Source organism: Culex pipiens, chromosome 2 (genome assembly GCF_016801865.2).
Source record: "Culex pipiens pallens isolate TS chromosome 2, TS_CPP_V2, whole genome shotgun sequence".
NCBI lineage: Eukaryota > Metazoa > Arthropoda > Insecta > Diptera > Culicidae > Culex > Culex pipiens.
Window position 1 is genome coordinate 174100154 of NC_068938.1, and position 26249 is coordinate 174126402.

The 26249-nt window shown below is 39.0% G+C and overlaps 2 protein-coding genes across 6 annotated transcripts in view; both read left to right on the forward strand.

Annotated features, from left to right (window-relative positions):
• LOC120416987 (uncharacterized) overlaps positions 1–26249 on the forward strand; it is a 269935-nt gene that overhangs the window by 156196 nt on the left and 87490 nt on the right. The window lies entirely within an intron of this gene.
• Positions 15745–20545, forward strand: LOC120416986 (uncharacterized). The gene is made up of 4 exons (XM_039578909.2): positions 15745–16030; positions 16094–16228; positions 16293–16356; positions 16442–20545. Exon 4 carries the CDS (start codon positions 16537–16539, stop codon positions 19804–19806), a length of 3270 nt encoding a protein of 1089 aa, XP_039434843.1. The 5' UTR covers positions 15745–16030; positions 16094–16228; positions 16293–16356; positions 16442–16536; the 3' UTR covers positions 19807–20545.

Genomic DNA, 26249 nt, shown 5'->3' on the forward strand with positions numbered 1-26249 from the left:
GAATAAAATTATTGCATGTGCATTTTGAGCTGAAGACAAATAAAGTGCATTTTGTGGTGCATTTTTTCATTTTCCGATATTTCTAATGGAATAATTCATAGTTTTGTGCTACTGTCTCGGATTACTTCTTGTGTTCGGAAGTTTAAAAATGTACAATAAATGAACACTTTGTTCTAGGTTCCCAATTTCATGAAGACTTGTTCACGATTTTGGAACTTGTTTTTTATCGTGGTGAGGCTGTCTGAGACTGAGGTCAGTATTTTCATGATCTTAACTATTTAACACTGGATACGCTAAGGCTACAAAATCAGTTTCAAGCATCAGATATTCTTTGTACCAAGTGACAATTACCAGGTTAGACTTATAACATGAAACCGAATTAATCAACTCAATGTCAGCTATCGTGAACGTTGTATGTTGTGTGATTTGTTTCAATGTTTGCAAATTAAGCAAAAAAATCCAACACATTGTAGATCGATCCCAACAAGTTAATCAAACACGTCATAAAATCTCCACCACCCGTGTTGGGTGGCCTTAAGATACTTTCGTCACGATAAAGTTGCGTCACTCCCTTGCTACTTGGCACTTACCTTTTAATGTCTCCCCTCAAAGAACAAGGTGGGTGCTGCTGATGGCAATCGAATGGACCACCCTATTTGCAAAGGGGTGGGGGAAAGGGGAGTCGCATTTGAAATTGAAACTATAAATCACTGGACCAAGTGCACGCAGCGGCTGCCATTGGGCAATTTACGCTTGTTTATTTTTTATTTTTTTTATTTCGGTAATCTGATACCATTTGGGTTGAGCTGAGCGCTGCGCGCACGGGCCAAAATATCCTTTTACTCTAGATTTACACGTACGCCGCCGGTAGGCCTCCCCCTTTGACACAAGGGGTACTAAAACCTCTCTACTATAATATACTTAACATTAATTTAGTGTCCCGGGGGTCAAAAAGAGTACCGGGGCGCGGGCGCTTGCCCATTTGGAGCAATCAATCTGCGAGCCTAAACGGGCTAATAAAATAAACATTGGACAATTTAATTTCGGAACGTTTTGCCGAAGTTGTGGCCCCAAAGTGATAATTAATTTTTATGTTCGCAAAGTACTACTGACACCAGCACACCGAAATGGTGCGTGAGGACATTAGATCGTTCAGGTTCATAAATAATGCTGAAAGGTGGCGATGGCCGCCATCGCCATACCTGCCGCAGGTATTTATGCTGTAACTTTGCAGAGCAAAATTTCAAACTGAATAGGAAAAGTTCAATGTACAAATTAATTAAACAAATTTAAAAATTTTTTTTTTTTGTTCCGTGCTCAAAACAATTGCTAAAAGCAATATACCGTCATCTGGGACGAATCGGGACACATGGGGCGAATAGGGACAGCTATTTTAGCCTTGTTACTGCACAATATTTGGATGTTTTTGGTTGGTTTTAGATAGAACAGACCAAGAACAACAAAAAAATGCTTCCAAATTTCAAGCTTTAAAGAGCTCTAAAAATTGCTGTCCCTATTCAGACTGCAGTCTCGATTCGCCCTAGTTGACGGTAATTTAGTTAAGTCAAATTTTATTTATTTTTTTCAATTTATTTTTAAACTCATGGTATTCCATATTTTCGCACAAAAAGAATCACATCACAGAATAACTTGTAACTATAAAGTGTTCTGTGATGTGATTCTGCTTATTTTCAAGTTACTGCAAATTTTCAAAATTCAAATTTTCAAAGTTCAGAAAACTTTTTTTATTAGGTTTGCCATGTTAATCTGAATCTTGGTCACAATACTTTTGGTCTTTAAAATAAAAAAAAATGCAAAAGCCTAAATATTTTTCCAACTTTATTTTTGTGAAAACTTTAAACTTCAAATAAAATTAACACTATTATAAAAAAAACTTTAATACACTTTCAACACTATTATAAATAACAATAACAAAATAAGTAACCATCAAAAAAATATTATTGACTTAAAAATTAAAAAAAAACTAAAATATTGTGATGATTTTAAACAGACGGTGGAATTATACCCACTTTCAGTACATTAAGCTTTCCAAAAAAACTCATTACTTTAGCAGTTATTCGCTATCAAAACATCATTTTCCGAGAAATCATCGAAAGAGAGATGCTTGCTATCTTTAATTTTAGATATTTTTGAAGTGTTTTAGGGGACCAACATAAAAATCTTTTAAAATATGATTTTTTGGAAAAAGTCGAACATATGTCGAACAAAACTTGGAAATTCATTCTCTGATGCAAAATCTAATTTTCAATTTAAAATTACATAACATTTTTTTGATAACGTGTTGTTTCAAGGTTCAATGTTATTTGTTAATTCGTTTTTCAATCTAAAAAAAAATACTTTGGTGAAATTGATTGCTCTTTTCGACAAAAATAATTTATTTTTTGCCTGGAATAAGAGCGATTTGCAAAAACGTTGAGATCTACTCAACCTTGTTTTTATCAACCTGTCAAAAATTGTATTTTTGTTTTACGAGTAATGAAATATTATTGTTGAAATTTTCATGCCTGATTACAAAGTTTCAATAAACTCAAAAGTTTCAAGATTTTTTTTAGGATTCAAATATTGCATTACTAGGAATTTGGCAAGTTTCAATTACATTTTCAGTCGATAATTCTAAAAAAATGGGTTTAATTTGTCGAAAAACATTGAAGTTATTTTTAAATCAGTTTCCATATGGAAGATAATCGTGGAGATTTTTTAAAAGGTTCAGATTTGTTCAACCATGTTTGGATGGATACTTAAAAAAATAATTAATTTGATCCAAAACCCCATTACTGGACATATTTAAGACCAAATCGTGTTGATAATAAAACAAATGTTAATATATAAATTTGATTTGAAAAATCACGGATTGTTAGTGAAATGTCTGAATAAATAAATCAAATCAAAAATCAAATTATTCGCTCTACAGCATTGCCTTGGCGTTCTCGATTGCGAGATTCAGACTCGAAACTAGGTGTTCGAAGCCTTGATTGTTGAGGCAATTGCAAACCTCTTTTTACACCTTAGCTTTCATCCACCCCGGGATTCGAACTGACGACCTTTGGATTGTTAGTCCAACTGCCTACCAGCGACTCCACCGAGACAGGACCCAGGGAGACGACTCCTACAGCTGGACTGAGCTAACGACCTAACCGTTTTAGGTTAGTCCGGGGCCAACATTTACTTCCCGTCCGACGGAAGGCGTGATCAGACAAATCTCGTCTCGAAAAATGCCACCGGGACCGTCTGGGATCGAACCCAGGCCGACGCATACAACAATCAATCACGCTTACCCCTACACCACGGTCCCGGTATAATAAATAAATATGGATAAGAAAATCTGAATAAATCAATAAAGTTAAAAATGAACATTACAAAATAAGAATATTATAGATTTTCAGTGGTTTGAAGTGATTTAAAATAACTTCGCCACTGATTTGAAAAATGAAATATTTTTAGTCTGCTTTGATCATGTTTATGGTTCATTTCTTGAGTTTTTTTTGATAAGGTCCTATAAACAAATGTAAACATTGAGTGTATCCCGCTTACTCCGATGGACTTTGACATAAGGTGTGAAAGGGATACACTCAATGTTTACATTTGTTTATAGGACCTTATCAAAAAAAAGTCAAGATTTTCTCTTTAGAATTTAGAAATTTTGGTTCAAGGTAGTAAGCCTTTATTAAACGAAAATGTATGGCAATTTTAAAAGTTACTGATTGAATTACATAACACCAAATGTGAATAACAAAAAAAATGCGCTGATAAAGAAACCAAAAAAAAAAACAAACATTTTTCATAAAATTTACATGCCTCATAAGATCTATATAAATATCAAATAAAAAAAAAGAAGAAATTTACAAGAGAATAAAAATGCTCAAAAATAAAATTGAGTTAAGATAAACACAAAATAATTTTAAATAAATAGAAACAAAATATTTCACTTGAACAATGAGTTACAATAGTTACAAAAAAACACCCTAACCAAACTCCTCTAACCTGCACTGTACCTCAACATTGTACTAAAAAGCCATCATCACCACTGCTGGTGGGCGCGACATCAACGACGACGACGACGCCCTACCTGACTCTGAATCATGCTTCAGCTAATACTTTTGCGTATGCTCAATTACATGTACCACATACTTTGCTCTCAGCATACCCACCACGTTGACGACGATCGGCGACTAGGAAACATTCACCTTGTCCTTCGGAGGGGTACAAAACTACCAGCTACTATACTGAGATCGCTAGGCGTGGATTAGAGGTAAAGTGATCGCGTTAAACAGGGGTGTTTACGCCCTCCCTCCCTCCCCCCGCCGGGATCTTGTTAGTTGATTAATCATTCTTCTTGATTAGGTTATTTTTTTCGTGGGTCCATGAAGTTACGATTCGGGGTGCCTATTTTTTGGCAAACTATTCATTTGAATTCGGTGCTGAAGGTTTACTTGAACTAGGCGAAAGGAATTTGGTGCAAATTCGAATGAATTTGCTCGTGTTTTTTTGTTGTGTCAGTTGAGGGTGCGGTCCTCAAATTAAGAGCAAATGTTGGGTAAGAATCGAGTGGTGAACGTTTCCTTGATCGTTGGCGTTCCCGGAATTGAGGCGGTTAATGAAGATCGTCGGTTTTTGCGATGCAATAGTTGTGTTTGAGTTGATTACGTCCGCATTAAGATCGAGGATTTCAAGAAGTTGGCCAATCATTTTTAGCGGTAACATAAGATTCACAACGTTAAATCAATGAATTTGGGCAAAAAATGTACGTTTCATTCTTCAGCTGTATTTACGCAATCCCCATTCTAACATAATGTTAATCGACAAAAAGTCCAACAATGCAACCTTCCAACTCAATGGCCAACTCCCTCCCCTCAAGGAACTGGAGTCGGTGCTTAACAATTCCCCCTTGGGGGGTACAGTATGGTAAATGAGTTAGTCTCTGTAAAAGTGCAATTTACTTATTTATTTTAAGTTTTTTTTTTCCCTAAAAACTGATCATGCCTTGACTCCAAACAAAAAAAATAATACATTATTTTTTTCTAGTACTTTGTATTGCCACAAATCTTTTGATGATCCTGTAATGAACTCAAGACTGGACATGTGATCTACTTAAATGGAGCATTTCCATTCGAGCAGTTTTTGCTTTTTTCTACAATGTATTTCTTATGGAGCGAACTGTCAAAAACTGGTCGACTGCGGGTACTCCATTGATAAGTTTGGAATAAAAACTCAAAAATTAATACATTCATTGCATATTCTCCAGAGAATCTCTCAAATCCGTACCCTGCCAGTACTTCCGCACATGGTCACTTGTGCGGTGTGCCACACACACAGTATATCATACACACCAGATCAAACGAAACTTCGACCTCCAAGATCTGCTGAGTATTATGTCTACGCGCGTAAGTTCTACCCCGCTGGTTCTTCAAAGACCGGCCTGCCGGAGACCAATTGGACATGGGTTGGGTCGCGAAACTCTTTTTTTGTTCGCCCCAACTATCAAATATCTAGTGCGCTTGTCCGCGTAAGATCTGCGCGCGCGCGTTCTGCGATCTTGAAGCCCGGGCTGTACACTTTACAATCCCTTTTTTTATCGCCCAGACCAGCACTGCGCTGGTCATACAAAACAGCAGCCACTTGAAGCATGGTCAAGGCGCGGGTGCGGACCTCAGCAGACCTTTTGGACCGCTCTATTACCGTGGGGTCCAGCAGAGCTTTCAATGGTCCGGTCGGCGATCAACGCAGCCAGTCCGCGGGTTGCAGGTCGCCGTGTGCGGTTTGGTTGCGTGCGAGTTCGTCGGGAACGCGGGTAGTAAATCATCGCGCAGACGCAAAATTTCCAGCCTGAATAGGAAGATTTATGCGTTCAAGTGAAGGTGCGACATAATTTGTCTATAGTGGAAAACCCGGGGAAAATCTTGGGTCGAACCAGTAATCAGATTTATGAGGGGAAAAGTGCTTTCTGTGCAATAAATCGGCTCGCTAGTGCTTTTCGATGCTGGCTTGGAGCTAATTTTGTGTGCTTCTTGATAATTGGTGTAGTTTGTCGCCAGGTTGGTCTAAGCCCTGTGCCAGTGAAATAAGTGAAGGTGTGAATGGGATCATGTACGGAGCTAATTGTGCATTCATGCTGCGACCCGAGCGGAAACCCTTTTTGTGACAAAGTGTGCTGCTGAAACTATTGAGGCGTGCTTTAGTACACGAGGGGTACCCAGGTCGTGTGGCAGATCAGTGATTGGATTTTAGGGCTTTGCCCAAGAGCTAGGGAAACTCCCTTTTTAATTTTAAGGAAACTGTAAGTAAGTTTTATTTCAAATAAAAAAATACATCAAATCAATTCTACAATCAAAAGTTTTATTCTCAAAATGATATAAAAAAATTACCATAAAAAATATGCTAAATATGATTTCTAAGTATGTAAGAATCAAATGTTTAATATGAAAGATATTTTTTAATGTATTTTTTTATTATTTATTTTAGAGCAATTCCAGCAATTCAAATCTGGAATTTTTCTGGTACTTTTGTAACCGACCCTCACCGATTTCAATGAAACTTTGTAAAAATGTTATCCTAGGCCTTATATAAGCCATTTTTGTGTATATGGAGTAGAGTTCCCAGAATATGGAACATTTTTTCAAAACCTCGATCCACAAGCTGAATATTGTTCCTTGACCTATTTTAGGACTCTGGGCCGAATATGAGCAAAATCGGTCATCGTTTACTATTGATACTCGGAGGTGAAATTTGTATAGGAAAAATCGAAAAAATGTATGGAAAACCCAAGTTTCTTACGGTTTGGTCTGCACGGTGCGCTACTTTCATCCAAATATTCCCAAAAGTGCGCTTTTTAATTTTTTTATTTTTGTTAAATTTATATTAATTTATCAATGTAGAACACATTACATTTGAATATTTTGAATATAAATTATGTGTTGTATAATTCAATTGATTAGTAAAATAATACAAATTAAAATCATATTTGTTAACCATTTTGCAATGCTATGCTTATAATGAAGTTTTGCCTGAACTTATTAAAATACTAAAATTTTCCTATTGCTCAAATTAAGGTAAGCAAAAAAATCTTTATTATGATTCAAATGTTGATAAATTAGAGGTTCAGGACGTGTTTCGTTTTGATATTTAAGCAAATTTATTTTGTAAAATCTCAATAAAATTATTAAAAACTAATGTTAACATTGAGTGTATCCCTTTCACACCTTATGTCAATGATCATTGGAGTAAGCGGGATACACTCAATGTTTACATTTGTTTGTAAGATATAATAAACAATAGAATCCAACTGACGGAAATTCGTCAAAATTTCTCAAGATTAATACAACACACGTTTTTTTTTTCAAATAAATAATGTGTGTCAGGGGGTTTTATTTTGTATCTAAAACTACTGCTAACTTTAAAGACACTTTTCTGTAAATAATTTTGCTAAAAGATACATTTTTACGTTTATCTTGAGCAGTTTTTAGAGTACCGTGAAAATGTCTTGAAATTTCAATGTTTTGTAATTGGCATGCCGCGTAATTTTGATTTTTTTGCCGTGAAAAATCACTAGCCCTACTAATATGGAGCCAATTGTTCTCGAAATAGACATTTGAGAAGGGCGAAAATTATTCAAATATTTCTGTTTTCCGTAATTTAGATATTGCTTTATCTCGGAGCCGTTGCATCGTATCAAAAAGTGGTAAAAGACAAACTTGTAAGAAATTGAATGGGCTTTCTGAAAAAAAAAAAAAACACACCGAAAGAAAAATACACGCCGTTTCTATGAGATTTTTAAATTTTTAAGTTTAAAAGCAATATTATAAGGTTATGTCACGATTTTTTTTCGTTCAAATTTCCGGTTTTTTTTAGACTGAAAAATCAAGTCTGTCATATAGAATTTGCCAACAACCACCGAAAAATCTATTTTTTTAACATTTTTATTTTTAACACAAGGATTGGGCAAAGGCCAATGGTCAATATGGAGACTTTTATGTAAAATTGTCTGGAGACTCGATTCCCATTATCGTTAAATTTTGGCGTTGAGAGCACTTAAAAAAACAGTTTTTTAAATGATTTTTGTGTTATTTTTAGGAGAGACAAATCATCCTGCATTTTTCGTGAGTCTTTTTGTATCATCCTAGGCTACTTCCTTAAAAATGTTGATCGAAAAAAAATCGTGACATCACCTTAAAATTGTAATTTAAAACATAAAAATTTAAAAATTTCATTGAAGTGGCGTGTCCATTAGGGTGTAATATCAAAATCGATTTTCCAGCACAGCAATTTTTTAGTTCCTTTTGGGGTCCTTAACAACTCCCCAAAGTTTGAGAATTATTAGTACAGTCCTCACATTGCGCAAAGCGATTCAATTTTCCATATAAATTTGTATGGGAAAAAACCTTTTTTTGAATTTTGACATTTAAAAAATCCACGTTAAATGCTATATCAAAACCGGATTCATATTCGGATGCTCTGGAAGGTGCTCTACAACTTGTCCGAAGAGAGTATGGTGCTAACTTGCTCCTGAAAGAAGATACAGCGTACTCAAAACTCGTCTAAAACGTGCTTTTCGAGTAAAAAACACGTTTTAGACGAGTTTTGAACACGCTGTATCTTTTCATAGGAACAAGTTAGCACCATACTCTCTTCGGAAAAGTTGTAGAGCACCTTCCAGAGCATCCGAATATGAATCCGGTTTCAATATAGCGTGAAACGTCAATTTTTAAAATATCGAAATCTAAAAAAACGGGTTTCTCCATACTAATTTATATGGAAAATTGAATCGCTTTGCGCAATGTGAGGACTGTACCAATAATTCTCAAACTTTGGGGAGTTGTTAAGGACCCCAAAAGGAACTGAAAAGTTGCTGTGCTCACTAAATTTGAAAAACTTTATTTTTTTCCATACAACCATATTACACCCTAGTGTCCATCCAATTTCTTACAAGTCTTAGATGGCAATAGGTTTACAATTACACAAATGAAATCCAAGTGTCTTATAAACATGTTTTTTTTTCAAATCTCGAAAAAATGTTTTTTTGTTTTTATTTGTTTTATTACATTTTGTACTTGTATAATATTGAATAAGAATTGATTTACATTAAAGCAATTCTCTACTAAATCGGCCGATTTCGACCATATTCAACTTTGAAAATTAAAAAAATAGGGCTATTTTGAGATACGGCCATTTTAAGTTTTCAATTCTGCAATACAGGTAGAAAAAACTTCTCTACCAAAATTTTGATCACGGAAATGGATTCTACGTCCAAGTTACTTAAAAATTGAGCTTTAGACCGACCTTCTAAGATTTTTGTTTCCTGAGTTATCGCCGTTTGAAAAAAGGGGTTTCGCTCAAAAATCGCCAAAAAGTCGATTTTTTGGGGAGGTATAAAAATTTAGGGGGTGGTCCGATTTGGACGAAATTCGGGATTCTTGCATTTTTTGATAGTATCAACAGCCCTGCCAAATTTGAGCAGGATCGGAAAGGGTAATTTTTAAAGTTGCAGGTGGAATGACCCGGATTTTTTTCTCGATATTTAAATTAACTTTTTTTAAATTATTAAAAATCCCAAAATCCATAAGTCCAATTTTTAAATTATTATATTTTTGGCTTTATCTTGAAAACAGTGCACTTTATCAAAAAATCTGTAAAGAACTTTTTGCATGCTTATAAATTTTACATCAAAACATTTTGACATTTTGAAATCCATACTGAGTTTGGTGGATGATTGCTCTTAGCAAGTATATAGCTACTGTCAAATAAAATAAGAAGCATTTTTTGAATATACTCTTTATTCTGATAAAAAAAAATCAAGCAATAGTTTGAAAAAAAGTGTTTCCAAACGCATTTTTCATCAGTCCAGTTGTTTTGCAATCATACATTTTCAAAATATCAAAGTACTGACCAAACATTTTGCGGAAAAAAGGATTTAAGTCTAGACAAAAGTCGAGGAAGGGGGGAGATAAATTTGTCTATAAAATTTAATTCTAAGCCATGGTTACAACATTTGAATGAAAAAAGTGTTTAAAAAGCATTATACACCATTCCAGTTGTTTTGCAATCTTCAAAATATTTAATATTCGTTGTTTTTTTTTTCACCAAAAAAAAATTTTTTGGGGTACATTGTAATTTTACCAAAATGCAAATATGTTTAAACAAGTAAAACATGCCAAATCAACGCAGGGAAATGCATTTAAAATTGTTTTCAGCTGATTAAATTAAAATTTTGAAGTTTTCTGAAAAAAAAATTGACTTCTAATGTTTGTGGCCGATTTTGAAGGGGTGTGGGGAGGGGGCGACATAAACTTTGAAAAATATTTGCCTGAAATGTTGAATATACCCTATTTACGTTTGTGCTTTTTTCAAATCTTAAACCAAACCAGTATCGATTCTGTGTCGTTAGAACTTTAGAGTAACCCTACCTTCTTCTAATCTACATTGGAGATTTCCAGCCACGAGCTCCTGCCGCCGACATGATCCAATTAGCATAAATGCACTTTTGCTCTATTATGGACTGTTTGCGTGTCCATTGATTCCATCTTATAAAGACCCCTTGTTTCTTCTCCGTTTACTCACGCTCTGCAGTCGGTAGCCCCTAATCGGTAGGGCTTCGAAACAGACTAAACAAGCTAAACGTCGGCCTAGCGAGCTCATAAACGGTACCTTAACTCCACGCAAGTCCACACCAAAGGTCTCCGGACGTTCCAACTCGCATGGAGGAGCTTAAAATTAGCTGGGGAAAATTTGTAAATCAGCACGTCGACTTTTAGGAGTGATTTATTGAAAGCCGCCGGTGGGAAATGTGACTCCGGACACCGGTATTACACCACCGGGTCGTCGACAGACCTTTCTATGACCGCGTGGTATTACGCGGTTGATACAGAATGCAAATCGAGCGGCGGAATGCGAACTTTTTTTTTCTTTCGCTATGCAAATTTGCCGGCCGCGGGCTTCCCGTTGCGTTACCGTTTCGAGCAAACAGAAAGAGCCCTCTCTGTCAGCTGATCCGGATGATGGATGGCGGTCTCGGGCCGTCTTTGTCGGAGTTCGGTGCAACATTGTTTCGGAGGTCGTATTGTTGAGTTGGTTTTACTTGGTGAAATGTGAGCGGAATTCCGAATTGGTATTTCCTAGTTTGTCGTTCAGAGGAAAAGTTCGTCGCTTTGATCTCGTTGAAGTCTTTTGGTGTCATAATGCAGATTGGACATTATTCACTTGTGACGCTACATTATTCTTCTTTTTATAAATCATAAACTTGACAAATTGAAAGTATTTAAAAAAATATGTTTTAATGTTCAATCTTAGAAAGGCAAAACAAAAATAAATTCGTTTCCATGTTTGAGGGCATTTATTTTCCTACCAGAACTAACGATGAATCATCGCCGGCTACAACTCCCCTCACTTAGTACAAACAGGTGAAGTGTGTGTGTGTGTGTGTGTGTGTGTGTGTGTCCACAGTAGATTCCTTGAAAGAGAACGCGCGTGTCCGCGCACGGGGCTCGCCAATCGATCGGAATTTCCATTGAAGCTTTGCCGAGCCGAACGGGAGAGGGTTCTCTGCAAATGGCAATCGCACCATAAAGCTCAATTTATGCATCACCGGGTCGACCGACAGAGAGGAGTTTCGGACCCAGCCCCGGCAGAAATTTGCGCGCGCTTTACCGCAACACTGCACGCGCAAATCGTAATGCTCGTTAACGGTAAGGTCACCACCGCCACCGGGGCGAAAGAATTTATAGAATGCTTGAAATAAATTATCATCTAATTATAGGAATTTCAACATTCGAAGTTCGATGGCAGAAAAAAAAGCACTGGCAATAAAATCCAATCACCGCGCGCGCGGATGGTAAACAGGGGCAGCGATTGTTTGTGCAGTTGATTTTTGCTCGGCTTTAATTTATTGCCGAGAACGAACCCCGGGATCAATGCCTCCGATAATTAATCAGGCTAAAGTAACGAGGGAAAAACAAATAGTGTGGGGCTGGCAGATTCGATCTCTGTGAAATCGAAATTAAAACTTTCAAACTATTTTATTGCTTTAATAAAAAAAAACATACTAACAAAAGATTTAAATGAATTTTTGAAATGGTGATAAATTAGATAACAATTAAAAATGGTAAAATTCCCGCATTCCCAGGATTTTGGTTACTGAACTACTTATGCCAATGGAATTTGAGCAATAGTTGAACTTTTTGATTTTGACAATGCTGATTTAATGTACATCTTCTTAATATTTGCAAAAATCTTTAGTAAACAAAATCTCTATAAATTCAAAGCTTATAACTATACAGTAGCCTGTCCCATTTTGAGGTCATGTCGAGGAATTTCAGGTGCTCACTTCTTAAATGATAGATTATGATGTTAGGAACAATGTTTTCTCAGACAAGAAAAAATAATAAAATACTTTCTCGCACCCCCTAGTCGATTTACTGAAAAAAGTCACTTTTTTGAACAAATTTTCTAAAATCGCTTGGAATCAATACAAAAACTGTTTCGATCAGGTGTGTATTATCTTCAAACGATAGGTTTTTGTCCATAGATTAAGATGCACTATCAATATTGGACCAAAACTTAAGTTTTTGGACTCTCCCAGGCGGATTTATGTCGGAAAAATCGCATTTTTTCGAAACTTTTTTCAGAAATGCTCATTTAATTTAGGGTAGCCTATTTTTCCCAGTAAAACCAATACATGCAGCTTGTAGGAAATTTCATGGCGAACATTTTTCCTTCTGAGAAAATGCAATTTCGACACTCCAGAGCCGAGATATTTGAGTTTTAGTGAGAAAAAAAGTGCCAATTTTCAAAATTTCTCAGAATTCAGAAGCAAGGCCTACTAATTACACGATGTTGCAAGCATGTGTCGCAAAGGTCAGGGTATGCTTTCTTATAGTAATTTTGGCCGCTGAATCCGAATCTGAAATCAAATTTCGTGTAAACAGTGATGTTTTGGAGCTACACCCTTTTGCAATGTTATTTGCGTGTTTAAATCGCTGCAATTTAAATAGCTTGCAAGTTCGGTCATACTTTTCTCGGTTTTCGTACCACTTTGATTGTTATTTTACTCACAGAGCTTTTTATGTTTAATGTTTGTTTACGTTCTGATTATGTTTTAACAATGTGTTTAGCAATTCGGAAATCGCATATTTTTATTTGGCGGGGGCTTAAGTTAATATTGATTTATAAAAAAAGAATATCAGAGAAAATTTTAGGAAAAGTGGCTGCATTTGGATGAATTTGTTTGGAAAATTTGCATTAAAATAAGTTCTGGAAGACATTTCCAAACTTTTTTCATAAAAAATATGTGTTACATCCATCAAAAAATGCTTCAGATTTTTTAGTTTTCTCTATTCATTAATCAATCCTTAATTCTAGTAAGGGACCATTCATAAACCACGTGGACACTTTGGAAGGGGGGAAAGGGGGGGGGGGTTCAGCGATTGTCAACGCTCCATATCAATAAGATTTGTTTCGTATGGAAATTGGGGGGGAGGGGGTCTGAGATTTAAAAAAAGTGTCCACGTGGTTTATGGATAGTCCCTTAGCCCCCACCAAATAACAATATGCGATTTTTTCGAATTGCTTAAGATAATCAAAACGTAAAAAACATTAAAAAGCTCTGTGAGTAAAATAACAATCAAAGTGGTACGAAAACCGAGGAAAAAGTATGACTGAACTTGCAAGCTATTTAAATTGCAGCGATTTAAACACGCAAATAACATTGCAAAAGGGTGTAGCTCCAAAACATCACTGTTTACACGAAATTTGATTTCAGATTCGGATTCAGCGGCCAAAATTACTATAAGAAAGCAGACCCTGACCTTTGCGACACATGCTAGCAACATCGTGTAATTAGTAGGCCTTGCTTCTGAATTCTGAGAAATTTTGAAAATTGGCACTTTTTTTCTCACTAAAACTCAAATATCTCGGCTCTGGAGTGTCGAAATTGCATTTTCTCAGAAGGAAAAATGTTCGCCATGAAATTTCCTACAAGCTGCATGTATTGGTTTTACTGGGAAAAATAGGCTACCCTAAATTAAATGAGCATTTCTGAAAAAAGTTTCGAAAAAATGCGATTTTTCCGACATAAATCCGCCTGGGAGAGTCCAAAAACTTAAGTTTTGGTCCAATATTGATAGTGCATCTTAATCTATGGACAAAACCTTTCGTTTGAAGATAATACACACCTGATCGAAACAGTTTTTGTATTGATTCCAAGCGATTTTAGAAAATTTGTTCAAAAAAGTGACTTTTTTCAGTAAATCGACTAGGGGGTGCGAGAAAGTATTTTATTATTTTTTCTTGTCTGAGAAAACATTGTTCCTAACATCATAATCTATCATTTAAGAAGTGAGCACCTGAAATTCCTCGACATGACCTCAAAATGGGACAGGCTACTATACAGCAATTCAATTTGAAAAGGACAAACCCTGAAAAAAAGTTCTCCGATCAGGTTCAAAACTTTTGTGAGAGTTCCTTTGCCAAAATAATAAAACCCGTATTTTTTTGTTTGGTCATTAGGGTTACCATGGTGGTCCCAAAAGTGGCCATCTTCGTAAATTTTCGCAAAAACCACAATTTTCAAAAAATCATAACGCCGCTTAATTTAAACCGGTTTTAGCTGTCTTGAGCGCAAACGAAAGGATATTAGATAGGCTTTTAAGGAAAAATAGTTAGAAGATTCAACTATCTAGCCTATCATTTGAAAAGGTCAAATGAAAACTTAAAATCTTCTTATAACAGTCTCGGGACCAAAGAGCCTATGTCTGAAAATATTTTAATCGGATTCCTCGGAAAATTTTACATAGCATTAAAAAAAATGGTAAAGTTTTGTTTTCAATATTCCAAGATATGTTTTTTTTTTAGATAAAAACCTGGTTTTTCGACGCGCCGCTTGCAGAAATGGGAAAATGACGAAAACGGGGAAAAATCGAATGTTTTCACTAAAACTGTACATGTTTGGGTAGCAAAATTTTCGTAATTGAAAGACGCAACTTTTGGTACCTAAACATGTATAGGTCATCGCTGAAATTTTGAAGTTATCGCAGTTTTAGTGAAAAAGTTGATTTTTGTTGATTTTGTCATTTACCTGTTTTTGCGCGTGGCGCGTCGAAAAATTAAGATTTTATTTTCAAAAAATCATATCTCGGGAACGTACGGTTCGATATCGCCAATTTTATTTTTAAATATGTGAAATTTTCCGAGGAGTCCGATAAAAATATTTTAAGACACTTTGGTCAAGACACGGTCAAAACGCCATTTAAAGTTTACATACAACTTTTTCTAATGTTAAGCTGAATTTTTGAATTTTTTGAGATTTTTTGATTTTCTTACTATTTTTCCCAAATAGCCAAACTAGTCATCTTTCTTTTGCGTCTAAGACGGCTAAAATCGGATGAAATGGCGCGGAGATATGATTTTTTGAAAATAGTGGTTTTTGCGAAAAATGACGAAAATTGCCATTTTTTAAACGTATTTTTTTGTTTGGCCATTAGGGTGACCTACGCCGTGTTAGGGTGGTCTGAAAAATGGCCATTTTCGTCGATTTTCGCAAAAACCACTTTTTTCGAAGATCATAACTCCTCGCCATTTCAACCGATTTCAATTGTCTTATACGCAAATGAAAGGTGATAAGTTGGCCTTTCAAAGAAAAATAATAAGAAGTTTCAAAAATCTAGTCTAACATATGTGTTCCGACAACACTGCCACCAGGTCGACATAAGTCACGGCGGCACAGACACGGTCGCAGCAACGCCGCAAATCGTGTCAACGCAACGCGTTGACAACTGTCACGAGAGAGAGAATGAGAGATAGGGAGAAAGAGTGAGAGAGAGCGAGGAGAAAGAGCGCAAAAAGCGATGTAAACAAACAAGGACAAGTAGTAGGAAAAAAGTGAAAAACGTTTACGAGCAGCTAGACGCGCGTGAATAGGGGTTAAAAGGTGCGCTTTTGTGCAGTTTCGCGAGTTTGGTGCATTTTGTGCGTGCAACGAGAAGGTTGACGATCACGTACAGGTAGAAGCTACGATCACGAACAGGTAGGCGAGTAAAACTGCATGCAGACGAAAACAAGAGACTAAAATATGTCCTAACCCTAATAGTACGGTCGCAAGCGGTTGATTAGACGTTCCGACGGGACGTAGAAGGCCAGTTGACCTCAAACAGCACAAGAACGACACACAGTACAGGACAGAAGTGGATTCCGGCGGAGTCAGCAGGGAATTTCAATTGAACTTGTAAGTTACACTGAACAAAAAGTGCACGATAGATTTAAAAGATTAAAATGATGAATTTGGATAGGATTGTGGATAGGACGGTTACAAGGAGCAGGAAAGGATTTCCGGAAAGGATCAAACTAAAAAATGTAAGGAAACACACACACACACACACACACACACACCGGTACATTTACAAACATACTAAAAACTGTTCTTAAATACATTCAACAGTTTGATCTGCTGCGAAGCGGCTGATTCACAAAATTTAGTTGGATTATTTCTACACCGTCCGAACAAAATCAAAATTTTTTAAACCGGATTCGGAAATGGTTTCCCGTATGAAGGAAACGAAGTGCATGTTCTGCAGAAAGGCAGACAAGCACGATCATGGTTGGGAGGAGTGTTCTAAGTGCGGTTCGTGGGCTCATACAAAGTGCTCGGGCGTGGATGAAGAGTCGGAAGAAGAGTGGATCTGTCCGAAGTGTGTCGACTCCGAATTTCTGCTGAAAGTTCCGGGGAATAAGACGAAGAAGTCGGGCGCCATCAGCGATTCGGGAACCGTCCCAGGCGCTAGTTCTGTTGCAGTTCCAACTGAAGAGGAGTTGGCTGAGGAACAGCGTGCCGAGCGGGAGGCTTTCGTGAAGCAAATTGAGCTGCGCAAGAAACGTCTGGCGGAAAAGCTGGCCTGGAGCGAGCAGAGGATGAAGGAGGAGGCGGAGATGCAAGCGCTTGAGTTGAAAACTCAGCGCGAGATCGAGCAGAAGCAGCTGGCGCACGATCAGGAGATGCTGCAGCGTCAGTTGTCTGTAGAGAAGGAGTTTTTAAAGAAACGGTCAGCTCTGAAGAAGCAGATCGATGCTAGCAAGGCCAAGGTCGAAGCGCTGAAGGCCGAGAAGTCCACGGAGCAGAAAGTGACCGACTGGTTGAAGGGCGGCGAGAACTCTGGAACTGGAGGGAAACCGAAGCCAAAGCCGAAACCGGAAGTCACTCCGGAAAGCAGCGATCAAGAGGACTCTGGAGAAGATAGCGATTCGGTCAAGTCCGCAAAAGGTGGCGTCAAGAACAAACCGAAGAAGGGTGGCGGATCGTTTGGCAACACTACTCGCATCACGCGAGAGCAAATGGCCGCGCGAAAGGTGGTGTCGCATGCCTTGCCGAAGTTCAAGGGCGAACCGGAAGTCTGGCCGCTGTTCATCAGTTGCTTCGAGCACACCACGGCAGCGTGTGGCTTCTCCAACATCGAAAATCTCACACGACTTGTGGAGGCACTTGACGGCGAGGCGCTGGAGAACGTGCGAAGCAGCCTAGTTTTCCCGAGTGCGGTGCCGGGCATCATCCAAGATCTCCGGAACATGTTCGGGAGACCAGAGAAGCTACTGAAAGCGTTGCTGGAGAAGGTGAGGCAGGCGCCGGCACCGCATGCCGAGCGTTTGGGTACCTTCATCAACTTTGGGATGGTGGTGAAGCAGTTGTGCGACCACCTTGAAGCTGCAGGTCTGCACGACCACCTGAACAACCCCATGCTGGTGCAGGAGCTGATCGAGAAGTTGCCGCCTAGCTACCAGATGGATTGGGTCAGATTCAAGCGGGGCAAGAAGGAGAATCCACTGCGAAGGTTTGCGAACTTCATGAAGGGGATCGTGGACGACGCTTCGGAGGTGGCAGATTTCTCACCCCAGAACATGAGCGACCACAGCAAGGAAAGAGGAAAGCCGCAGGGCAGAGCGTCCGTTCATGTCCATGAAACGGAGCTGAAGCAGGTCGAAGCGCAGCGCAACGAGAGACCAGGAAGGCCCTGCTGGTTCTGCAAGCGGGCGGATCACTTCATCCGATCCTGTGATGACTTCAAGCGGATGAACGTCGCGGAACGGCTGAGGGAAGTGGAGAGATTGAACCTGTGTGGCCGGTGTCTGAACAATCACGGATCTAGACCGTGTAACTTCAGGGGTCGGTGTACGGTGCCGAACTGCGTCGGCGACCATCATCCCCTCTTACACCGCGTGGAAGAGACGGTGCAGCTGCAGAAAGCGGAGAACTCGAGTCGCTCGGTGATTTTCCGCATGATGCCAGTAACACTGCACGCCGGAAAGAGACAGTACGACACTGTAGCGTTCCTGGACGAAGGATCGTCGGCGACGCTGGTGGATGACGCCGTCGCCAAGCAGTTGAAGGCAGAGGGAGTTCCAGAGCCGTTGATTGTCAACTGGACCGGAAACATCAACCGTATTGAGGACGGATCGCGTAAGGTGGAGTTGATGCTGTCAGCCAAGGGATCGACAGAGAAGTTTCCGCTGTCGACGCGAACCGTTGGAGAGCTGCTTTTGCCACAGCAGGACGTGAACTACCCAGAAGTGGTAGGAAAGTATACGCATCTGTCCGGCGTGCCGCTGGAAGATCTTCCATCAGGTGTACCGACGATCCTGATCGGATTGGACAACTTGCATCTGTTCGCGCCATTGGAGTCACGGATCGGCCAGCTTTGTGAGCCGATTGCCGTGCGGTCGAAGGTCGGATGGACGGTTTACGGAACGGAGAAGCGCAAACCGCGCAGAAGTGTCCTTCTGAATGTGCACTCGGTGGTTCCAGTGAGCAGCAGGCAAGCGCCCGAAGAGCGGAATGTGCCGGATATGCAGGACGGCAGACAGCTGTCTACAGTTCCAGTTAGCGAGCCCAACAAGGAGACGCAAGCGCGAGAGATTCTGGAAGAATCGACGACCACTCTGGGTCGAGAGCCGGAGAGGAACCCGGCACTGAAGGAGAAAAATGAGCCCACGAATCGCCAGCGGAACGAGGACTGCACAACCAAAGATGAGCAGCTGGAAAAGCCGAGAGCGGCCGCGAGCGAACATCGTTTGGACCCCGGGGCAGCACCAAATACCAACGGCCACGAGACGAGCAAGGCGCCAACGAAGATGGTCCGGGAAATCGTCAACAACTGCGCGGCTCAGCTGGCGTGGGTGCGGACGACGTGGTCGGTCAATCCTCCCCTGTCATCTCACTTGGGAGATGCTTGGGAGCGACTGATGCGATCGGTCAGTGAAGCGCTCATGGCGCTGGACGATGGACGGCGGCTCATGGACGAGATCCCGAAGACTGCCACCGACGAAGCGGAGAACGCACGTCCGCTTGCGTACGTGTTGCAGCAGTCGGGCGAGGCTGAAGCGATTTTTCCCAACTCTTTTCAGCGATATGCTTCACCAAACCAACCGGGCGGGGCTCTTCCGTCGCCACATCCGACGGTGGCTCTACGGGACACGTACCAGCGTCCCAAACAGCTGGCCGGCGTAACATGGAAACGACGGAATGACGAGAACCTGCCGAGGTGGACGAGGTTCGGGAAGACGATATCGCGAGAGACCCTGGAGGGCAACGAACGGAAGTGCTGGATTCGGGGCCCCGTGGACGAATCGATCGTGGGCAAGGACGAGCGGGTGAGCAAGGCGTGGGTGCGCACCGAAAGCGGCTGGTGCAAACGAGCGGTGGCGAAGCTGGCAGTGTCGGAGATGCGAGTAGGTAACCCTAAACCGGAAGCGGACTCCCGGACCGGGTTACGGGCCGGGGAATGTTCCGACAACACTGCCACCAGGTCGACATAAGTCACGGCGGCACAGACACGGTCGCAGCAACGCCGCAAATCGTGTCAACGCAACGCGTTGACAACTGTCACGAGAGAGAGAATGAGAGATAGGGAGAAAGAGTGAGAGAGAGCGAGGAGAAAGAGCGCAAAAAGCGATGTAAACAAACAAGGACAAGTAGTAGGAAAAAAGTGAAAAACGTTTACGAGCAGCTAGACGCGCGTGAATAGGGGTTAAAAGGTGCGCTTTTGTGCAGTTTCGCGAGTTTGGTGCATTTTGTGCGTGCAACGAGAAGGTTGACGATCACGTACAGGTAGAAGCTACGATCACGAACAGGTAGGCGAGTAAAACTGCATGCAGACGAAAACAAGAGACTAAAATATGTCCTAACCCTAATAGCACGGTCGCAAGCGGTTGATTAGACGTTCCGACGGGACGTAGAAGGCCAGTTGACCTCAAACAGCACAAGAACGACACACAGTACAGGACAGAAGTGGATTCCGGCGGAGTCAGCAGGGAATTTCAATTGAACTTGTAAGTTACACTGAACAAAAAGTGCACGATAGATTTAAAAGATTAAAATGATGAATTTGGATAGGATTGTGGATAGGACGGTTACAAGGAGCAGGAAAGGATTTCCGGAAAGGATCAAACTAAAAAATGTAAGGAAACACACACACACACACACACACACACAGGTACATTTACAAACATACTAAAAACTGTTCTTAAATACATTCAACAGTTTGATCTGCTGCGAAGCGGCTGATTCACAAAATTCACAAAGGGCGTATGAAACATTAAAATGCCGTTTTGACGGTGTCTGGACCAAAGAGCCTATGTCTGGAAATATTTTTATCGGATTCCCCGGACATTTTTACATAACATACTAAATAATGGGAGGAGTTCATTAACAGGATTCCGAGATATTTATTTTTTTGAAAATAAATTCCGTGTTTTTCGACGCGCCGCGCGCAAAAACCGGAAAATGACGAAATCGGAAAAAAATCAAAACACTTTTCACTAAAACTGCGCTAACTTTAAAATTTCAGCGATGACCTATAAATGTTTGGGTACCAAAAGTTGCGTCTTTTAATTACGAAAATTTTGTTACCCAAACATCCATAGGTCATCGCTGAAATTTTAAAGTTATCCCAGTTTTAGTGAAAAAAGTAGATTTTTTGCCGATTTCGTCATTTTCCGGTATTTGCGCGCGGCGCGTCGAAAAACACGGATTTTATTTTCAAAAAATCATATCTCGGAATCCTTTAAATGAACTCCTCCCATTTTTAAGCATTTTATGTAAAAGTGTCCGGGGAATCCGATAAAAATATTTCCAGACATAGGCTCTTTGGTCCAGACACCGTCAAAACGGCATTTTAATGTTTCATACGCCCTTTACATATGTTAGGCTAGATTTTTGAAACTTCTTATTATTTTTCTTTGAAAGGCCAACTTATCACCTTTCATTTGCGTATAAGACAATTGAAATCGGTTGAAATGGCGAGGAGTTATGATCTTCGAAAAAAGTGGTTTTTTGCGAAAATCGACGAAAATGGCCATTTTTCAGACCACCCTAACACGGCGTAGGTCACCCTAATGGCCAAACAAAAAAATACGTTTAAAAAATGGCAATTTTCGTCATTTTTCGCAAAAACCACTATTTTCAAAAAATCATATCTCCGCGCCATTTCATCCGATTTTAGCCGTCTTAGACGCAAAAGAAAGATGGTTTTTGCGAAAATCGACGAAAATGGCCATTTTTCAGACCACCCTAACACGGCGTAGGTCACCCTAATGGCGAAACAAAAAAATATGGGTATAATTATTTCGGCCAGGAAACCCCCCGAAAAATTTTGAGCCCGATCCGAGCACTTTTGTTTTTTTTCCATGCTGTTTTCGTGGGGAATTGCTGTATAAGTATAATTTTAATGTAATTTAATACAGTACAAAAATATCTTTCTTTTTTAACGTAATATTTAAATTGTTCTCAAGATTATCATAGAAAATGTGTTCAGTATGGGTTTTTTTAATGTTCGATAATTTTGCATATATTTCGATACTTATTTTGTTTTATTTTTTCTTAATTTATTTTTTTTAAATATTAATATCAAATTTTCGGGAATGTTTTATACCTTTTGAATTGTGATGATATTTTTTTTCAAATACTCTAAATTTTCGAAAAATTTCGTTTTTCGAAAAAAATACTCAGTTTTTTAAATCAAATAATCAAATGATTGAAACTTTTGTTTAACAATTCGAAAGCAATATTTTTTTAAGTGCTGTAAATTTTCCCAAAACTACGCATTTTTAAAGAAAAAAATATGGGGTAAGTAGAAATGCATGAAAATTCCCGATCATTTCGTACCCATACTGTTTAAAAAACAATTGTAATATTTTTTTCAAAAATACGTGGTTTTGTGAAATTTTTGAGTGCTTGTAAAAGAAGAATCATCACATTTCTAAGGTATACTGCCCATGATCGCATAAATGTCCCATATGCATTTTCGTCACTTTTGAGTTATTGATGCAGTTTGGTTCAAAATCGTGTGCTCTTTCAAAAGAGCCTATAACATCCAGTACTTTGTTCTAGAAATCAGGAGGAAATCCAGTTTTCTCGTGAAAACTTAACACGTAGCCTTATGTGTGGGACAAACTTGTTTAGCGTTTTTCTCAGCTTGCTGTTTTTGCATATGGGACATTTATGCGAACATGGGCAGTATAGAACGTTCTAGAACATTTGATACCCACATTGTAAAAACATAATCAATGAAAAATCGAAAATAAAATGTTTCCAAATGCATTCAACATTGTTTTCAGTTGATTTTAATATATTTTCTATTTTCAATAAAAAAAATCAAAGTTCTTTAAATAAATTTTTTGTCCCCTGATTTTTCTCATTATTCGCAAATAAAAAAATACTCAAAAATCTATATTTACAAAATATATTCAAAAGATGCATTGATAAAAGATAGTTGTTTCGAGCTACATGTTACAATTTTAATTATTTATTTGCAGAACTTTTTTTATGTTTTGCAACAGGTTATTTTTTTTAATTTTTACCCTCTACAACCCAATTCCGCTTCTAGATGGGTTTCGAGCTTAAAAAATTGCCAAAAATCTATTTTTCAATCAATTTTTGATCTATGAAAAGCATTGGAAAGAAGAACTCTCAAAAATTTAGAAAATTGTAGGGTGTGTAGTTTGACTTGTTTTATGTGATTTTTCCAATGTTTTTAAAAATGTATTTTTTTTTAGATGGTCAACTTTGGCTGTGTTTTTTACTAACATTTCGTAAATTTTTAGTAAAAAATAGTATGCAGTAATTTTCGTAGTGTTCCAGAATATGTAAATACTGTAAAAACATGAAAAAAATAGAAAGGCAGGTGGTAGAATAGGCCAAATACTACCAAAAACAAACATAAACTAAACAAAATCTAACTAATCTAAACAAAATAAAACCAGCAAAAAATCTTAAAAAAAGATAAGTAAAGTTTTTCGTAGAACAAAAGTTGCTCAAATGACCTCCTGAACTCGAGAAAAAAAAATCGAAATCAAAATTTGGGCAGTAGAGGGTTAAAGATAATATTCGACCTACAATTACAAATAAGTTGATCATTATTTACCATTTTTTTGCACAAACTGCGGTTTTTTTCGAGGGTCCTTTTTTCGTTTTTTCTTTTTTTTTAAACCGAATTTTGCACTTCACACCAATTTTGCCTGTGGAATCGAGCCAGGGGGTGTAAATAATTTGTTATACTGTCACCATAAATAATTTGTTATACTGTCACCATATTGTAAATCTAACAAGAATTACCCATCGATTTCATAAAGATTAACTCAACTGATTGATAGTTCCATCCCCCGTGGAAGGAATCAAATTCCGTTGCATGCAAATATTTTCCACGCTTCAGGATGTGCAACAACGTTTCGCGGCAAGTTTCACGCCTTTTCGCGGTTCAACACTGATTGATTGGGGTCGAATTGATTTATCATCGGTTCCTTTCCATCCATTCACACATCCAAGTGTTCGCTTTGAAAGGGAATTTTCACTTTTTTTCTGCATGCCCTGTGGCGCCTGCAATGAATTCATTGAAGAAAACCACCCCAAAGAGGAGGAAGCCAAAATTGGAAACAAAATCAATAATTCAGCCCAACACCTTGCAGGGTGTTTGGAGTTGGGCACTGCCGCAAGGCCCTCTAACTTGGCAAGGTGTTAAAGTTAGTTTTGCCGAAGAATGCCCTGTTGGCGCGTCAAATTGGTTCGAAATTGAAATAAATTTTCGTTCGACTACGGCAGCGGATTTCTGCACAGAAGCATGATTCATTCATTAACATTCGAAAGACAAGCCGTGAGCAGATGGAGGGGGTGGGTGAGTATTACAGCAAGACACTTGTTTGGATTGGATTTGTGGTAGCTGATTTATTACCCAGGCTGGTCGCGCCCATGCAGAGGTGTTAATCTCTGGGTGCATTTTGCATATTTTGTGCTGAGGCGCACCCTCTAGTCTGGAAAGACGATGCAATCGATTGGTTGGTTGACTAATTTGTCCAAGTTACATGACAAATCAATTGGTTGTCTATGGAACATGATTCAAGCTCTAAAGGTTAGGTTATTTTGTATAAATTTGTTTGATTAAAATTGTCTACCCTCACCATTTTTAGATCTTCATAAAATTAGGCAAAAGTTCTGTACTATGATGTTTTCGAATAAAGTCACATTTGAAATAAGGAATCGATATAACTCCAATTAAAGTCGCTATAATAACTTCATAGACTTGCCCAACAACAGCACATAAATGCTCATTAAACTGCCCACATTCATGACAAAAAAAAAGCTCTGAATGAAAAATATGTATATATTGCATCGAAGCTATAAACGCAGGAAGGCGCGAGCACACGTAATTCATATCCGCTATTTGGTTACATCGATCCACCTCAAACTGTACGTTTTTCCAATAATAAAGAAAAAAAAACTCCCGCAGAAAGAACTAATGAGTGTGAGTGGCGAGTTTATAGTTTTAATCACTAATGACTTCATTTCTATTAGCCACGGTCGCCCTTTTGCCCACCGCGTACGTTGTAGCCTTCAGTCACCAGCCCGGAGCAGCCGCCCTCGGAATGCTCGGAAATTGAACACTTCAGTGCGGGAGTCCAACCCCTGCGGAGAGCTGTACAAAAAGTACGTTTAATTGCACCTTAAGCAGTCAGCAACCAGTCGCTGAATCAGATCGACTTTTCCGCGATTTTTCTGCACAGGTCGCGCACTGACTGACGGTGCGCTGGGTTCGTTTCTTGTTCTGTACGATCGGCCGTTGAAGTCTCCGGCCAGAGTTTGCGCGCTCTAATGGTAACGAAACGCACTTTTAGCTCGGACTTTGACGGTGGCAAAACATTCAATTAGCTTGAATGAAAAATATGAGTTAATATCGGATAATATCACCGAGATGTGGGACAGAATGGCCGTCCAGCATCGTGAGGTAGCGTTTATTTAATTTGCAGTGTCACTATGGCAGTGTTTGGAACAAGGATTGATTGATTGGGCAATGGGCTGGATTTTGTCACGTCGTCGTCACCAAAACGTAGACCACAGTATCGCCGTCAGCAACTTGCACACTGCGCACTCGGTATCGGGCCAATAAGCAGCAGATTAAGAATGGAAACTTGTTTTTGGAGTTTCGAGTGCAAAACTGTATCGCATACAACGCTCGGTCGTGCTGCATTTTGTCACCTAATTGCACAAGTTTGTCCAGTTGATTGGGAAAATTAGAAACACATTTAATTCCACGTCAAGGCCCGGCGGCTGGAATCGGTCGATCGGAGTGGAACGATATGGAATTGAGTCGTGTGAGATTGAACAAACTTTCAGTCACTGTCACTCGATTTCTTTTGGTAAGTTTTATTCCTTTCTGTAGTCTTTTGAGAATTTTTGTCCTAAAAAAATATGGTTACAATGTTATTTTTTCCGCAATTTTTGTTACTAAACCATAAAAAGATATGCGATATGTAAGAAAATATAAAATAGGAGTTCTTAACATACGTGCTGAACTTGAAATAAAATTTATGAGATTTTGTGTTGAAAATCTCACTTTTCCTTTCATTCTACAACAGTGCTGAAAAGTTCGTTTTAGCACCCATTGTGCGCCGAATTTTTTTTGCAATTCCGCTGTGAAACTGTCAAATTTTCCTGTCTTTCTGGAGAAACGAAACGGCCTACTTTTGCCTATCAAAAATAACAGTGTAGCGAACCTAATTTCCTTCTTAAACTCACACCCTCATCCACGCCCAGACATTATTTTATAATCCAAACGTACATATATCCCCGCCTAGCAACAAGGCTGGCGAGGCATCACTAAAGCCAGAGGTCCGTCTCTCCACTACTCTCTCTTTAGAACAGACAAAAGAGAAAGAGAGGGAGAGAGTCAAGGAGGCTCTCACTTATTGATTAATTTTCCCAGTTAGTA

What these genes read in the sequence shown, in the direction of transcription:
- LOC120416986 (XM_039578909.2), top strand. Translation starts at nt 16,537, where the DNA reads ATGGTTTCCCGTATGAAGGAAACGAAGTGCATGTTCTGCAGAAAGGCA.